Source organism: Mastigoproctus giganteus, chromosome 5 (genome assembly GCF_048544385.1).
Source record: "Mastigoproctus giganteus isolate SK-2022 chromosome 5, ASM4854438v1, whole genome shotgun sequence".
In the NCBI taxonomy this organism is placed as follows: Eukaryota; Metazoa; Arthropoda; class Arachnida; order Uropygi; family Thelyphonidae; genus Mastigoproctus; species Mastigoproctus giganteus.
The window spans coordinates 116883785-116903007 of NC_143579.1; the positions used below are offsets into that span (position 1 = coordinate 116883785).

A 19223-nucleotide genomic window follows, 5' to 3' on the forward strand; every position below is an offset into this window, starting at 1 on the left:
TATTCTTCCAATTTTCACGTATCATTTAATTTTTTTAATTGGTTAGGTAATAAATGATAAATTTCTGTTTAATATATCTTTGCTTTTAAAGCTTGTGGATAATATTCCTCCTATTTTCGCTAATTAGAATTGCTATTTAATAGAATTAAAACTCAATTCACAAACGTGATCACAATGATTAGCGCTTACGTACAGTGAATGGTACTTTACTATGGTGAGTCCATTGTAACATGATTTGATTGTACAGTGAACCAATTGTAAAGTAGGGGTCAATTGTATTTTTAACTATTTACATGAAACTTTGGATAATTGGGGCAGCCGCTTAATCGGGCCAAAATGTACTAGTCCCGATATGTCCCAAATAACCGGAATCGACTGTACTTTAATCTGTATGAATGAACTAATTACATTGTAAAGTTTTTCAAGTAGAATAACATATTTACTTTAGCGCTTACAATGGTGCACAGCATTCATTACTGTAGAGATAACGCATTTAGCAGCATGCAATCATATATATTTATTTTTTTTTTTGTTAGTTGTTGCCGCATCGGCTTCTGTGGCCATAATGTACCTCCCAAAGTTTTTGCATTTTATTCTGATCCAAGCCCAAGGTGGGATTTGAACCCGTGACCTTTGGGTTGCCAGGCAGGCACTTTACCCACCTGGCTAGCCTGGTCGGCATGCAATCATATGAAACCAAAATAAATCATCTGAAGAGAGTTGTTAATTTGAATAACTTAAGAGTAGAAGTTAGTCAGAGATGTTTAAAAGTTAGTCAGTGGTACAATAAAAGCCTGAACATAGAAAGCCAGAGGAAGACAAAGTGCATACATTTATATATATATCAATGTCACTTGTAAAAGAAAGTTTATTTAATAAAGGTCAAGCTATACAAAACATGAGGCAGTTTTTCATTGCAATAAGTTAATTGATGTATGCAATGCATTACATTTCAGGCATGTTACCGAATAGTAATAAATCACGATTCATAACAAAAAAAAAAAAAAAAAAAAAAAAGCAGAGATTTATGTGCAAACAAAGAATATTTTGTTTCTTCACAGCTGCCATGTTATCCAGTGTTTCCACTACAATTGGATAGCCTATGTGATATGTGCAAAAAAATAAATAATAATAAATAATAAAAATATAATAATAAATAAAAAAAAAAATAATGATTGTGTGATTTTCATTAGTCTGATTTTAATGAAATTTGGCAAGGCTGGGCAGCCATTCTGAAAGAGCAAAATACACAGTTCATAAAAAGTACATTTCGTTCCCAGCAGACGAAATTTCTGAAAAATCCATGCACTGGGAGTTGAGTTATTACAGGCTGACAGAGGGACAGAAAAGACTAATAAAAGACTAATATAATATCTGCCAGATTTTTATCAGTCCAATTTTAATAAAACTTAGGATGTCCAAAAAAATCTTTCTAAAAGATCCAAATTTAAAATTTTGTGAAAATTCATCCAAGGAGAGCCAAGCTGTTTTCAATGTTTATTAATGATATTCACAAAGACATATCAGGTTAGTGCAATTGCATCAGTTTAATTTGTAGCAATCTACCAAAGTACTTAAGTTGGCATTGTTTTAATTACATCTCATATTGTGAATACCTTCACACGAGTTGTCACGGTATTGCACTACCTCGATTATAAGTAATGCTTCACCAGTAGAGAAGACTAATGTTACTTATTCTCGGGGGATACCACTACACAGATGGCACCGTTTCGAAGCTTATTAGCTTCTCATCAATGGGTGGGCAGGTATCCTGGTTGTGGCAATAGTGACAACCCAGTTATGAAGTATAACTCCATAATATGAGTTTCCTGATGGTGTGCAGTAGTATAGACTATAAAGTATTTTAGGACAAAAAGCCTCATGCTATGTGGTCAAATGACTAGCGCAGTGGTTTTCAAATGGGGTGCTGCAACAACATTCCAGGGGTGCCATATAATTTGGGTTTAAGTTACTTAAACTTATTATATTTTTTATTTATGTTTATTTCATTATAAAACAGTATACGGAATCTTTTTAATTTTGTGGTTATTTATAATTAATGTTTACTTAGTACCTCTATACAAAGAATAAAATTATTATATTCTATATAATTTGTATTATGAAATGTAATTTTTATAATTATATTATTGTAATAACTATCATATAACATATGTATATACAGAGAGAGAATCGGATCTAACAGGCAGAAAATTGAGTAGTTGAGTAGGGGTGCCACAAAATAAAATAAATTACTTAGGGGTGCCATTATTAAAAAAAAAAGGTTGAAACTACTGGACTAGCATATAGGTTAGTGCAAATGCATTAGTGGGTGGTGGTATCTGCTGAGAATAAGTAACATTAGCTTCTCCACTGGTGAAGCATTACTTATTCGAAGTAGAGCAATACCATGGCAACTCGTTGTTGTTATTATTTGGTTTTTTTAGGAGCATTAGCAACTAAGGCCATATTGCTCCGGGGATATGCGGTGGTCATTCCCTGACCTTTCCGTATCCTCTGTATTTGGTGGTCACGGGCTCGAACCCTGGTCTAATCAAGAAGCGTGTGCTACGCTTCTTGATTAGACCAGGCTACGGAGGCGCCACAACTCGTTATGAAGGTATTCACAATATGAGATATAATTCAAATGATGCAATTGCGCTAATCTATATGCTAGTCATTTGACCATGTAGCATGATGCTCTTTCCCTAAAATACTTTATAGACATATCAGACTTAATGTCTAAGTTAGCAGATGATACAAAGGTCGGCAGCACAGTTAATGAGAGTAATCAGGGTATGCTAGAGAAACAAGATCTGGAAAGTTTAGGAAGATGGGCTGAGAACGGCAATTAAAGTTTAACATTGAAAAATGTAAGGTACTGCATATGGGTAGCAGTAATACCAGATTAATGTATCAACTGTGTGGTAACGCTCAGGGTAGTGAAGAATGAAAAAGGCTTGAGGTTAACTGTGCAGTCAGACATGAAGTTCTGTGAACAGTGCAAAATGGCTGCCAGGACAGTGTATGGGGATTTGTTGTGACATATGGAAATTTTGACAGCAAAGAGAAGAAAGTAATTATTCATATAAGGCAATGGTAAGGCTGCATCTTGAGTACTGCATACAGGTCTGAAAGCCTCATTTAAAAAGAATGTGGATCTGTTGGAATAGGTGCAGAAAAGTGCAATGAGATAAGTCAGGGGAACAAAAGGGTACTCTTACCAAGGAAGACTTCAGGCCTGCAAATTGCAGCACCTGGAAACTAGGCAGCTGCAAGGAGATCTGATTGAGGTGTTTAAGTGTCTAAATGGATTAGGCAAAATTTTGAGAGTAACCTTACTCTAAGTCAGACAACACAAATAAGTTGGCACAAATATCAAATGAGAAAGAAAGGGTTGCTTGATAGATGTGCAGATATTTGCTTTTAGCCAAAAGACAGTTGATTGTTGGAACAAACTTCCATTTGTTGTAGTGGAAGTATATAAATTGAATAATTTTCAGTGAGACTTAGATGAATTATTGGAGGGGATGGATGGTGATGTGGGAAGTGTGTTTTTTGTTTGGGTGAAGCAGTATAAGCTTGCTTCCTTCTATCATTTTGCCAATGCTAATACTAATTATTGGAATATGTTGTCCTACATAGCAAGTTTCTTTGTGGAATTTTTATTAAGTTTTGCACAAACAAACACTTTGTAAATAAGATTTTTTAATATTAAAATTGTTCTTGTTTTGACTTGGTTTTCCAACATTAAAGTGAAATTTAATCAGAATTTAAACAAAAAAAATAATGAAAAATAAACTTGATGTAATTTTATTTTTATTTGTTTTAATGTATTAATGTCCTCTACATTTATTTATTTATTGCATGATTCAGTTTCATCAACTTAAAGATCAAAATTCCTGAGAAATTACTCAATTTCAGTTTTTGGATGCACAAATCATTTAACTGATGTTAACAACTAAATTTTTTTTCTGATTTTCAAAACTGTTATATCTATTATAAATTGTGTCTACAATTACCATGGATAAAACATAGCCAGATCTATCTGAAGATTTATGGACACATTAGATATGAATGGTATAATTGTTAATGATCCTCCTCTGGTTGCTGAAAAAAGGGATCTCTCATACATGATGGAGATGCCAGATGTTTATCAAATTATAACAGGAATATAAATGATGTTGTGATAACTGAGAGAAAAGTGGAAGAGAAATTGCTGAAGCTAAAGGTAAATAAGGCATCCAGGATGAATGGGATCTATTCGCCTTTTGTTGCTACCTCTCTTAAATACATTGAGAGGCAGCAAAAGAAGAAAGCAAACCCTCTGCCCTAATTATGAGACATTTCTGAATTCCAGGGAAGTTCGTGTGAACTGGTGATATATGACTGTACTCCCAATTCACAAATATGGAGGGAGGAATCAAAAGGTGAATTGAGTAGTTACATATCTGTAAGCTTCACTTCTGTACCAGGATAAATAATGAAATCATAGCATGACTGAAGGATTATCTTAACAGGAATGGACTTATACAGAAAGCACAGCATGATTGCAGTATTAACTTGACAGGAATAGAGTTTATATGGAAATCAGAACATTGATTTGTTAAAGGCAGATCTTGTCTGACCAAGCTGATTAGTCATTTATGATTCAGTAACAAAGGAAATAAATTCAAAAAATAATTTTTGCATACTTGGCTTTCAGTAAAGCTTTGTACAATGTTGCACGTGAAAGATTGCTTTACAACTGGTCCTTGAGGTTGTCACAGACATTTTCTCAGATATGCTAGACAAGCTGTTCTTGCTACCTGGGAGTCTAAAACGCTGATGGAACTGATATTTGGGTGACACTCAAGTCAAGTGGACCCAATTTTGGCGAAGTCTGGACAGTCTGTGACAGCCAAATCCTCTGCTTGCACCTTCACAATGGTGAGACTGTTAGTAATCCTAGAATAACCTCCATGCACAAGTACATGGTGGATGACCACCAAGGTGTGAACCAACGTAAGCAGGGATCGAGGTGTGGCACCCACACCACATGGAGGAATGCCACCCCTCTATGTTACCAGGCAGTACTATGTGGTAGATGACTCTCATCAACTGGTGCAATACCACCACTTTGCTTATTGGAGGCTTGAAGTGGTGAAACCCATGTTTAGTCTCTAGAGCTAAGTTCCGGTCAACCCTTCTCCATCTCTTCCATCATGCAATATGACTGATGACATTTGAGGTTATGATGAACATCATGGCGAGCTCCAATATTCCTTACATTTCGAGGGTACAGCTCTAAAACGGTGTTTGCAGGCCGGCTGCTAGTTAGTACAACGAACAGAACCTATTGGTAACTCACTAGGAGGCTTCCGGATCAGCTAGTGTATAATCTTGCCTCCTCTACTCTGCCAGATAGTGACTGGAGGGAGTCCGAGTAGTGTGTATGCTAGGAGCATTGTCGAGGCAATGTTATGTCAAGGATCTGGGTATGTTCTTACCATGTGTATGCCATATCCAAAAATTTCATTACTTCATACAGCATGTACAACCCACTTTTTCTTACTATTGAATACACCATGAATTGTGAAACTAAAAGAGCAAGCTTATCTGCGAAAAGATCTAAACCTCCCAAACACTTCCTAATCCATTTTACAAATATACGTGGTCTCAATTATAATCTCAACAATGTCCATTTCCACTTGCAGTCAGCCAAACCCCATGTACTTTTTCTGACTGAATCTCAGTTATCGGTTGATTCAACTACTGCTCATCTCAGATGCCCAAATTATTTGCTGTATGATACCTTTCGCCTAAAAGGTGGTACTTGTGCATATGTCCGTTCTGATATTCCCTGTCAGAGACTTGGAAATTTGGAATCTCCTCTCTTTGATCTTCGCTGGCTTAAAATCTCTCTACCTCATTGTGTCAAATTCATCTGTTGTCTCTACCCTTCTCCAAACTCCACTAATCACTTGGAGCTCTTTGACTTCTCTCTTTGCAACTTGACTTTCTTCAGTCCAACTTTCCTACCAGTGAGGTAATTTTCCTTGGTGATTTTAATATTCATACCTCCAGCTGGCTTCCGTTTTCTAGTCACACTGACCTGATTGAGATACTGAGGCTTTTGCAATTACTAATGACCTTGTACAGACTGTTCATTTACCTACAAGAATACCAGACAATCCTAATCATACAGCCAACATGCTTGATCTTTTTCTCACAGACAACCCTTCTAAGTACATGGTCAAAGTAAGATGTTCTTTAGGCACTTTAGATCATAACTTAGTGATTGTCTCTTCTCCAATGGAGCCTTTATCTCATGGCTGATCCCAACCTCGTGTTGTTTGGCATTACAAGAATGCAAAATGGGATGACCTGCGAGATTTCTTTTCTTCTTTTCCTTGGTCAGATTACTGTTTCAAAACTTCTGATGTCAACGTTTACTCAGATCACGTCAGTGAAATTATTCTTGCAGGAATGGAATCATTTATCTCACATTCCACTTTAAAATCTCATCCTTTACCTAAACCTTGGTTTTCCAATAAATTGCTAAGGCTGTTCAAGAAAAGAACGTTGCATATCGTAATTGGCTTGTTTCTAATTCTTCAGTTTCATTTTCTGCCTACACCAAAGCTCGCAACAATTGTAAAGCAGTTATTAATCAGTCAAAACTAGAGTTTGAACAGGGTAAGATTAGAAAACTTACTTTGTGCCCTAATGGTAGCCGAGCATTCTGGTCTCTTGCCAAAGCTATTGGCTGGAACTTTTGCCCATCTCTGCTCCCACCTCTGTCCAAACCAGATGGTTCTGTTGTCACTTCAGCCAAGGATAAAGCTGACCTGCTAGCATCCCATTTTTTTTAAACTCATGTATCAATGATCTTGGTAAAACACCTCCCACTATTCCCAACACGCTCCATTCAATGCCTCCTGTGGTCTTCCGTGAAAAGGATGTCAGAAGGATTTTGACAAATCTTGATGCTAAGAATGATCCAGGTCCCGATGGTATTTCTGCACTTGTTCTCAAAACCTGTGCTCCTGAACTTACTCCTATTCTTTGCCGCCTTTTTTCACTTTCTTATTCCAAAGGTGTTTTTCCTTCTGCTTGGAAATTTGCTCATATCCAGCCAGTTCCTAAAAAGGGTGCCAAATCCCTCCCATCCAATTATTGTCCCATTGCAATTACTTCTACACTTTCTAAAGTAATGGAGAAATCAATTAACCGCCAACTCTTAAGCTAGCTAGAAACCTTCCATCTGATCAACGATCGCCAGTATGGATTCCATCAGTGTCGATACACTGGTGATATTCTAGCTTATATTACCCATTTATGGACTAATTCAATGGAAACGTTCAGTGAAACACAAGTAGTTGCTCTTGACATCTCAAAGGCTTTTGATCGTGTTTGGCATAAAGGTCTTCTAAACAAGCTTCCATCCAACTGCTGGCAAAAGGTTTGCCAACTACTTTTTATAATTGGTTATCCAGTTTTCTCTCTGATCGCTCACTGAGGGTGATGATAGATGGCTCTCTGTCTTCTAACTTCTCCATTAATGCCAGTGTCCTCCAAGGTTCAGTTCTTTCCCCCACTCTTTTTCTCTTGTATATTAATGACCTTCTTCCATTGACTGGAAATCCTATCCATAGTTTTGCCGATGATAGCACATTGCATTCCACTTTCCATTTTGAGAAACCTTGCTCAGCTCAATCAGTTTCAACTTCTCGAAAATCTGCTACCAATTCCTTAAATGCCGATCTCCGAGTAATTCTCCAGTGGCGCAAAGACAACTTAGTTGATTTCAATCCTTCTAAAACTCAGTCTTGTCTTATATCTCGCAAAAAAGATTCTTCTGCTCCTATGCTTATCTTTGGTGACTCTCTGATTTCTAGGCAAAATGATATATCTCTTTTGGGGATTACCCTGACTTCTAATCTCTCTTGGCACAAGCACATTACAAATGTTGCTTCCTCTGCATCTAAAAAACTTGGGTTTCTCTTTCACTCTCAGTGTTACTTTTCTTCCAAACAGCTGTTCACTCTGTATAAATTGCAAATCCACCCTACCATGGAATATTATTCCCACATCTGGGGTAGTGCTCCCAAAATATCTCTCAGGCTTCTTGATTCCATTCAGAAGAGGGCAGTTAGGTTAATTAATAATTCATCTCTAACAGAGTCTCTCAACTCGCTGTCTCATGGATGTACTGTTTCTGCTATATGCCTCTTCTACAGATATTTCCATGGGCACTGTTCTTCAGAATTGGCTTCTATAATTCCCGCTCTCTCTCTTTCAAAACAGTCCGAACAAGTGCAGCCACCAGCCAACATCCATTTACTGTCCAACTTCAAACTCACAGAACCAACTTTTCATCTTCCTTGTTTATTCATTCAACTGTCGTTTTCTGGAACAACCTTCCTTCATACGTATTTCCTGAAAATTACAGTCTACAGAAGTTCAAATCCAATGTCAACAAATATCTTCTTTCATCTTCTCAACCTCCAACCCAAGCACGGTACTAAGTACTATAGGTTCTAATACCTCTTGTGTTTGGGGTTTACATATAAAAAAAAAAAAAAAGTTGGGGCAGTCATTCATTGGAGCACTGATCTCTGACTAAAGTTATCAGTAGAGTGTTTTAGGGTTTAGTGCTTGATTCCTTCAATTTCTTCAATGTTTTCAATTTTTATTAAACATACTGATGAAGGCATATCAAGCTTATTGTCTTTAAATAAGTTTGCAGATAACAAGAAGAATGGCAGGAGTTCTTAATGACAAGAATCAACACATAGTACTGCAAAAAGACTTAAAAAAATTAGGCAGATGGGCTGAAAAGTGCCAAATGAGGTTTAACATTGAAAAATGCAACGTACTGAACTTTCGTAACAGAAATATCAGAATAACATACCAATTGGGTGACATCATATACGTAGGGTGGTGAAGAACAAAATAAGCCCTAAAATTAATTGCACAGTCAACATGAAGTTCTCTGAGCAATACAGACATGCTGGTAGGATAGTTCATAAGATTCTGTCAATTATATACAGTAATTTTCCAAGCAGAGATAAGGAAGTGATTATCCTTTATATAAAGCAATGGCTGGGTCACATCTTGAGGACTGCATACAGGTTTGGAAGCATAATTTTAGGGAAGATGTAAGTCTGTTGAACCAGGTGTGTGTAGACAAGCAACATAAGTGAGGAAACAAAATTTTTTTCAGCCTGGACTGTACTTGTTAACAGGAGAGATTGCTTCTACAGGGATGGGATACACTTAAATAGAAAGGGTGCAAGAATATTTGCTGATGCTATCGAGGCAGTGTTAGGTGGGTCGGAAAACTGCTAGCTTGGGGGGAGACAAAGACCAATAGATTGACAGCAGCCACTGGCAGAGGTGAAAGAGGTTCTTGCACTGCTTCTATTAGAATGAGCAGAAGCCTGAAAAACAAGATGCATGGTATTTCAGAGACTGCTGGGAGCCATTGCGGTACAAGTAAACACATGGGTTGTGTTAGGGTAGCTAAGAATAGAAACAGGTGCAGGTATACTTGCGTGTACACCAATGCTAGGAGTTTAGTAAATAAATTTGATGAATTTGAGGTATTGCTCAAAACATCGAAGGCAGATATTGTTGGGATATCAGAGACGTGGTGTCACACAGATATAAGGGATGCGGAACTGCAATTTGGGGAGTACAACGTCTACAGAAAGGATAGACAGGATAGGAAGGGGGGAGGTGTTATGCTATTAGTTAAGAAACACATAAAAACCAAGGAAGTGAAGCCAGTCGACATCGCTGGACAGTGCAGTGTGGAGTCAGTTTGGTGTGACATAAACATTGGGAGATCAAAATTGAGAGTAGGAGTGTGCTATAGGCCTAATGGCTCTGATGAGTATAATAAGGAACTATACAGGGAAATAGAGTGGGCCAGTAAATCAGAGTGTCTTATTATGGGAGATTTTAATTTCCCAGATATTGACTGGAATTTGGGGGCTGGATACTCACACACTAGCAGGGCTTTTGTGGATTTATTGGATGATTGTTTTCTACATCAGCATGTTCGGGAGGCAACTAGAGGGAGTAATACTCTTGATTTGATTATCAGCAGTGATTCTTCATGCATTAAGAATCTGCAGATAAATGAACCACTAGGTGGCAGTGATCACAGTGTGCTGAAGTGCGATTTACTCAAAGAGGTAACTACCATTAGTGGTAAAGGGAAGGGTTATTGCTTCCGTAAAGGCGACTACGATGGACTGAGACAGTATTTAAATTCTATACAGTGGGACCAACTGATGATGTTACCAACAGAAAATTCAAAATGGGAAGCATTCAAAGAACTTATCTTGGAAGCTACTAGGCTTTACATACCAACTAAGAAATATTGTTCAAGGTTTAGGCCAAAATGGATGTCAGATGAACTAATGAGGCATATGGCAGAGAAGAAAAATGCATGGGATACATACAAATTAACACATGACACAGAAGCCTATGATAGATACAAGTTGATATGCAACCAAGTTACAAAGGAGGTTAGGCAGGCGAAGGCAGATTACGAGAAATCCTTGGCAAGGGATGCAAAGAAAAACAGCAAAGAGTTCTTTACTTATGTAAACTCTAGAAGGAAAGGGATGAATCAGATTGTCCACTTGATATTGATGGGTCAAGTGTTGATGATCCTGCTCAGGTAGCTAACAAACTAAATGAATATTTTGCATCGACATTCACACATGAGGAGTTATTCAGCGAAGGGAATGCCAGAGGTGTATTCAACTCTAGCAGTAAGCTACAGAATCTTGAAATAACTGGGAGTAAAGTGGAGGAGAAACTGTTGAAGATAAACACAAGAAAGGCACCCGGGGTGGATGGGATCTATCCAGTTATATTAAAGGAGGCAGCAAAGGAAGTAAGCAAACCCTTAGCCATAATTATGAGAGCTTCCTTGGACTCAGGGGAGGTACCCATAGACTGGAAATGTGCAAATGTGACCCCAATTCACAAAGGAGGATCAAAGGCTGACACAAGTAATTATAGACCTGTGAGCTTAACTTCTGTTCCAGGAAAATTAATGGAGGCACTGGTTAAAGAAGCACTGCAGGATCATTTAGACAAGACTTCAGTTATAGCTCAGACACAGCATGGTTTTGTTAAGGGGAAGTCTTGCCTGACCAACTTGATTGGATACTATGATGCAGTCACAAAAGAACTGGATGCAGGGAATAACTTTGATATTATATACTTGGATCTTAGAAAGGCTTTTGATACTGTTGCACATGGAAGACTGCTACACAAATTGGAGCAGTGTGACATTGGAGGCAAATTGCTGCTATGGATAAAGGGGTGGTTGAGGGGGAGAAGACAGAGAGTGGTAATCAATGGACACTGCTCATCGTGGACTGATGTTATTAGTGGAGTCCCTCAGGGCTCAGTGTTGGGTCCATTATTGTTTTCTGTATTTATAAATGATATTGATGATGGTATATCGGGATTAATGTCCAAGTTTGCAGACGATACAAAGGTTGGCAGGGTTGTCAAGGACACTACTGACACTATGCTGCTGCAACAGGATCTGGAAAGGTTGAGCAGATGGGCTGAGAGGTGGCAAATGAAGTTTAACATTGACAAATGTAAAGTACTACACATGGGAAACAGCAACCCCAGAGCAACGTATCAACTCTGTGGTACAACACTGACAGTGGTAGAGAATGAAAGGGACTTGGGGGTGGTTGTGCAGGCAGATATGAAGTTCTCTGAGCAGTGCAGATGGGCTGCAAGAGTAGCTCATGGAGTATTGTCAATGATATACAGGAATTTTTCCAGCAGGGATAAGGAGGTGATTATTCCATTGTATAAGGCGATGGTCAGGCCACACCTAGAGTACTGTATACAGGTCTGGAGGCCTCATTTCAAGAAGGATGTAGAGCTGCTGGAACGAGTACAGAGAAGGGCAACAAGATTAGTGAATGGAACAAAGGGGTGCTCTTACGAAGAAAGGCTTAAGTTTTGCAAATTACAGTGTCTGGAGACTAGGCACCAGCGAGGTGATCTGATAGAGGTGTATAAAGCCTTGAATGGTTTAAGCATGCTCAATGCCGATGGGATTCTTCCTCTAGCTCAGAATAATCACCTGAGAGGGCATAAATTGAAATTGAGGAAAGACAGATGTAGGATAGACGTGCGGAAATTTGCCTTTAGCCAGCGGGTGGTTGGTTGGTGGAACAGACTTCCATCCCTTGTGGTGGAGGTTGATAGCCTAAATAAGTTTAAGGCTCAGCTGGACAGGTATTTTGAACGAACAGAGGGGTGAAGTGGAAGTGGTTTTTTTTTTTTTTTTTTGGCTGATGCTGCATAAGCTTGCTTTCTTGCATCAAATGCCTCTACTAATGCTAATGCTAATGCTAAAAGGGTGTAATTACAAAAAAAAAAAAAAAAAAAAAAGACTTCCATTTTGCAAACTGTAACATCTGGAAACTAATGGATTAATACATACATAAATATAAAATATAAAACGTTACAAATGGAATGTGTAGAGCATGATCATGTTGAGTAAAAAGAGAGAGCATGCACAAGGATATGCAAATGCTAAAGCATCAACAGTGTAGAACTAGGTGATTGTTGTAGATGCTGGCTTCATACATGGGCTGATTTCCAGCCTTTATCATGCTGTAACACTACAGACTTCATGATTGGGGTAACTGCATTCGTCTATTGCAGTTAAAAATGCGATGACAATCAGATATGTGCAGCAACTCAAGCCACAGTCGTTCATGGTAGTGGCAGGATTGGTCAACCACCTCAGTATCATGTCTGGGATTGAGGCCGTGTTGCATCAACCAATAATGTTCTGCAACTGCAGAGTGTGTAGAGTCAGCTAATCAAATGGCCCTTTCATGTTCCAAGAGGTGGTCCTGGAGCCTTCTGGCAGTTTCCCCCCACATAGCAGCTGCCACAATCACGGCATGTGATGTGGTATATCACATCACATGCAGTAACCTCAATCCCAGACATGATATCAAGGTGGTTGACCAATCCTGTCACTACCATGAACAACTGTGTCGTGAGTCACGCACATATCTGGTTGTCATAGAATTTTTAACCACAATAGAGGTGTGCAGCTACACCCAATCATGGAGTCTGTAGTGTTACAGCATGACAAACACTGGAAATCAGCTCTTGTATATAGCTAGCATCTACAACAATCACCTAGTTCTACACTGTGATGCTTTAGCATTTGCATATCCTCATGCACGCTCGCTCTTTTTACTCAACATGACCACGCTCTGCACATTCCATTTGTAATGTTTCACATTTATGTATTCACACAACTGACGAAGAGGTACTTAAATCTCAAAAACTCCTGTTAATTAACTACTTATTAAACCTAGTTACTGTTCTTCCGGTCACACTGAATTTTTTTCTTATCTGGAAACTAGGTAGCTGGGAAGAGATTTGTCTGAGGTGTTTAATGCTCTGAATGGATTGAGTAAAAGCTAAATGTTGATGGCATCCTTACTCTTGCACAGACAACACCCATGAGAAGGCATAAATTTAACTACTTCCAGAACAGGGCAGGGATATCTCTCTAGTGGAATTTCAGAGCAGCAAACACTATGGTGGTTGCTGCTGTCTTTTGTGCCCCTCTATTTCATGAAGACTACAGCCACTAAAAGTGTCCTGAATCTCTTCAAGTTGAGTGCCCTCAATTGAAGCCAACTCTAACCTTCACCTTTTCACTTTCTCATCTTTATCTATCTCTTCAGCTCTCTTAGGGCCACCCAATTCCACCCTTCTGTAGGGTCCTCCTGCATCTCCTTTAGATTCTTGCTCCTCACTCACCTGGGGGGTTTCCTTCTACTTCCCCCTTCCTACTTTTCCTGTTCTTAAAATTTTTTTTAACCATCTACTCCGTTCCCAGACCACCTTTGCTGTTATTCTGGCAAGTAAACTGGTGGTCTGATAAGTTCCTATCTACCATGCCTGGTTCAGTTGTTGTGCCATGGACACATGCTGGGAGGCCTCTTCCTAGTGATTGTGTCTCCTGATAACTAAGTTGCCAGCCAAACAACATAAACAATATACTCTACTCACATAACCCACACTGACTGGTTTTACAAAACCATGTAGCATCACAGGAACTGCCTAACAAGCACACTATGTCCATTATGTCATCAATGCTTCCTTTATCCAATGACCTTTTTGGGGATCTAGTATTAGTAGGTCTTCAAACCTTGATGCAGATGATACATTAGGATATTTGATGCTATGCTTGTTTTTATTGTACATCCCTGATATTTCTACATTTCTGTAATTTAGAAATATCATCAATGTGGCTGTGCAGTTCTCACCACATTACAGGAATAGCAAAAGGCTTGATTGATTGATTTGGTAGTTGTTGGCGCATCGGCTTCTGTGGCCATATTGCACCTCCCAAGGTTTTTGCAGTACTTTGTCAAAAGGCAATACTCTTAATTTTCCCAGTGACAGATTTCTAGTACAGGTAATACATCACACATGTGAAGCACAAGTTTTGTTCTTATCGCCAATATCTTACAACCAAAGTACAATGCATATGTAACACTACTTTTTTCCCTTGGAGCTTTTGCTGTAAGCTATCCACACACATAGCAGATATTGTCAGAGTGATTCCGACACTTTCTTTTCTCTTCTTTAAAATTTTAACAATACCATTCTAAGTAAACCACAGAATATATAAATATGCAATAGGTACACAAAACTGCATATGTAGTTACACTACAACTGTCTTCTTTCAGTTACTGAAAGTGAGAGGTGGGAGGTACAGAGAACAAAGTGGAACATGTTAACCTAGTCCAATATTACTGCCCTCTGAGCACATGAAAAAAAAATTATTTGCAGGTAGTATAACAGATCAGCTTCATATCTACTTAGTGAAACTGTAATAATATATATGTATTATGAGTAAACCCAAAAACCTGTATATGTAGAAATTGTAATGTAAATGAAATTTTAAGAATTTTTCTCAAAATAACATAAAAGTTGATTGCAAACAGCTGGTATGTTACTGTAGGTAACAATCACGACATCATGACTGTCTATTATCTCTAATAACATCAATGTTATTAGAGATAATAGACAGTTGATGTGGGATTTTTATTTATTTAATTTCTTTTGACTGATGCGTTATAAGCTTGCTTTCATTTGCTACTACTGATACTATCATATGAAATGATCTTTTTACATATGTACTCGACAGAGCCACATACTGAAAACACACACACATATATAACATACTTTTGAAACAGTTAAAGAACAAAGATTTTAATATCACTGAATTCATATTAAATATATCTGAGTTGAACTTTAAATTTCAGTTTACAGAGATAAACTGAATTTTAAAGTACTTCATATAAACTTCATAGGCAACATAAATCTTAATATAAAAGGAGACTGATTAAGGTTAGGGTAAACAGTTTATCCTATACAAGATGGAAATCCCATTTTTCTGTGCAACTGACTACAATTCATGTGACTTTTTTGTTTTGGTAAAAGCAGTAGGACACAGAAGAGTCATTACAGTTGATCAAAATTCACTGCAAATAACTCATAAGTGAATCCTGAATATGAGTAATTTAATTTACCCATCTGAAATACTGATGGAGCATCAGTATTTCAGATGGGTTGATTAAATTACTGATGGGTTAATTAAATTTAATTATCAGCTTCATCAGTAATAAAAATGTCATGGGTTGTTGTTGTTATTTGGTTTTTAGGAGCATTGGCAACTAAGGCCATATTGCTCCAGGATATGCGGTGGTCATTCCCTGACCTTTCCGCATCCTCTGTATTTGGTGGTGACGTGCTCGAACCCCGCTCTAATCAAGAAGCATGTGCTACGCACTGTTGCTCCTTCCCACCTGGCTATGGAGGCGTCTGATGTCATGGGGGGTTAAAGCACTGACAGGTGCACAAAAGCAATGGATGAAAATGCTGTTAGTCAAAATGAAAACAGAACAGATTGTCATTCTAAAAATACTGATAGTTGAAAACTTACAAGAGGTTATAATGCTAACCATCTGCATTGACAAGCTTTTTTCCTGCAGTACATTCATATGAGCTGACCATGGTTCGAGCCCATGACTACTAAATGCAGTTAATCATTATATGATTGTCAAAACTGTACACTCCTCTGACCTATGTGATAATGCCCAAGAATAAACAGAGTATTTTAAAACACATCTGTTACTTAATATTTCAGTCAAAAATTTCTCATGTTTTTCCCACTTCTTTAGATAGGCACAATGTAGATAGGGATAACACGTCTGCTGTTGCATAAGTACCATATAGCAAGGTGCCAGTCATATTTCAATGGCACAGTGTGCCATATATGTATGATACACTGTCTTCTGTGCTTCTACGCAGTCAAGCTTTTACAGATTTTATCCCCTTTCATCCATAAACTTTCGTGGTATATTTTTGAAGTAGGGAAATGTTGCTGTTTTGAATTTGCAATGAGGCATTAAGTCCACGAAGCATCAGTATAGCCTATTTGTAAATCACACGTATTCTATGACCCATTTCTTATTTTGAGAGATGTAAAACCTTACTTCTGGGAATAAAAACAAAACAACATTTGCCCAAAACCAATTAGCTTTTCCCCCTCACTTTTGCCCAAACCCAATTGCCCAAACCAATTAGCCCAAAACCAATTAGCTTTTCCCCCTCACTATGCTCAAGCCTTACCAAGAATCATTAGGGATAAATAAACTGCTGCTGCTGTTGTTGCTATTCCTGGTTTTTTAGGAGCAACAGCAACAGCAGACCATACTGCTCTGCTCTGTTGTTCATTATGTGGAATAAATGTATGTTCACAGACCAGTTTGTATGTTCAGTAGACTGTACAACTCAGAATAACCCATGAGGGAAATGCTACCCCTGCTCTGCCTGAGGTCAGATAACTACAGACCCCAACTGAAGAGATCTTTAGAAATTCTCTCAGTCATCAATGGGACTCAAACCCATACCTCTCCAAATGGTTAACAAGTGGCAAAAAATTACTATACTATACTATTGTAGAGGATGGTGAATAAGCTAAAGGGCTACATCTTGAAGAAGTCTGTTTTGTTTGGGTGAATGACAAAAGCAGCCCAAGTTTTATATATATAAAAGGATTAGTAAGCTATACTCAAGAAAATTTTTTTCATAAATTAAAAAGTTAAAAAATAAAAATAAAGTATATAAAATCATGTATATTATTAAATAAAGTATAATTAAATTTGCCCAGTTCTCTTTAAAAATATAAAAATATAAGCTCTGTTATCAACACATTGGTTAACATCTCACTGGGTTTATATAACTCACTGAGATATATAAGTGATAAAAGATGCACGGAAGTCATTTGTAAAATGTGGGGAATCAGTTAATATATATTTAAAAATTAAAACACTGTAGTAACAGTCACATAAAGAGGTTCAATGACTTAAAAAAAAAAAAAAAAACAATGATTAAGGTGGGTGTGCCCAATACAGAGCACAGAAAGAATACTTTATGTATCTATGGTTTAATTTTGTATAGTCTATTTCCTGCATGTGATATTATGCCTGGCAATATTCAAGGCAGATACGATTGATAATAGGTCAGTAATCTATGACCAGAGATATTCACTATGGTCACAGTGCAGCTTACATGGTTACCATTAAGAATGTCCTGCTTTCAAATCAGTACACTACACACACACAAAAAAAAAAAAAAAAAAAAAACAAGCCCTATTGTTAACTGAGCACTGTTTAGTAATTTCCATAACAGTAAAGTTACAAATTGTTCTGGCCAAATGCTGCCAAAGAATAAAAAAAAAAAAAAAAAAAAATTATTTTTTTTATAAACTGATTCTGATTAACCAGAAGTGTGCAATTAATCAGGTTTCTTAATGATCAACAATATCATACTGAGTTTGAATGAGTCTCATTATTTAAACATTAGTCATGTGACAGAAGATTGATTTAATTTTTAATCTTTACAATGCACTTTTAATTTCTAATATTGAAGAGAGAGAGAGAGAGAGAGAGAGAGAGGTTGTACCTGGAAACAACACATAACAAAGAAGCCTATCTAACTGATACATACCACAAGGCACCTATCCACCATAGCTTGAGTAATACCTTCTAACTTTTTCTTTACTTGTGAAACTCTTAACATATCATCTGCTCCTCCAACAACAACTAATCCACTTTTGGCTCTCATTCTCTCCCTGAAATCTTCAATATCATCAACTGAACAAGTATTAGCATTTTGTCCTATCACAAAAAGTGTTGGCACTTTACTATCCAGCAGTGGGTCATCGAGGTCCTATAATCATATAAGTTAATTAATCATTACTATTCATTTTATACAACTATTTCATTTTGTATTTTGCAGTTTTTAGGATCAGTAATCTAGCAAATTTGAATAATTACAGCATTACAGTATCATGCAATAGCTTGACCAACTGCAAACATGAATCTGTGCTCAAACAGAAAAATACGCAAAAATTGATAAGGCTGTAGATAAATCATTTGATAGAATAAACCATAAAATCATAATTCTGAAACAAAAATATATGGAGTAGATGAAAATTACTCCAATGGATTAAAAGGAATCAAACATACTGGTCCATAAAACTTAAAAATATGGAAAATTTATAGTCTCACAAACTTGTTATTCAAATTTAAGACAAATGCCAAATGTCCATATCAGTACATCAGAATTATACTAATTAAAATTGTTTGATACAAGAAATATTAAACAAATCAGCATTAGCAGTGGCAAATGCAAGAAAGCAAGCTCATAAAGAAAAAGCAAAAAAAAAAAAAAAAAAAACCTCCCATTTCACCTATTCATTCTCTCCAATACTTTGTTTAGTTCTTCCTAAAAATGTATTTATATTATCAACTTCTACAACAGATTAGCATTAGTATAGGAATACGATGAAAGAAAGCAAGCACTTATACAGCATCAACCAAAAAAATAAATAAATATAACCTTCCTATTTCACAGATCCATTCATTCCAAATGTTTGATAGTTTTGCCTTGAATTTATTTAAGCTATCATCTTCCACAACAACAGATGTAAGTTTGTTCCAGCAATCAACTACCCACTGGCTAAAGGCAAATTTCTACACATTTATTCTATAACTTCTTTTCTCAATTTCAGTTTACCCCCTCAGATTTGTAATTTGAGTATAAGAGGAAGAATCCATCAGCATCGAGCCTGCTCAATCTATTCA

General features: G+C 37.2%; 1 protein-coding gene across 1 annotated transcript in view; it reads right to left on the bottom strand.

Moving 5' to 3' along the window:
• The window catches only part of Rcd1 (Reduction in Cnn dots 1), a 350852-nt gene that overhangs the window by 33502 nt on the left and 298127 nt on the right, over positions 1-19223 (bottom strand). Inside the window, exon 11 of the mRNA XM_090374162.1 lies at positions 18085-18306. Within this exon, the coding sequence (XP_090230288.1) occupies positions 18085-18306 (222 nt within the window). The remainder of the gene's footprint in view (positions 1-18084; positions 18307-19223) is intronic.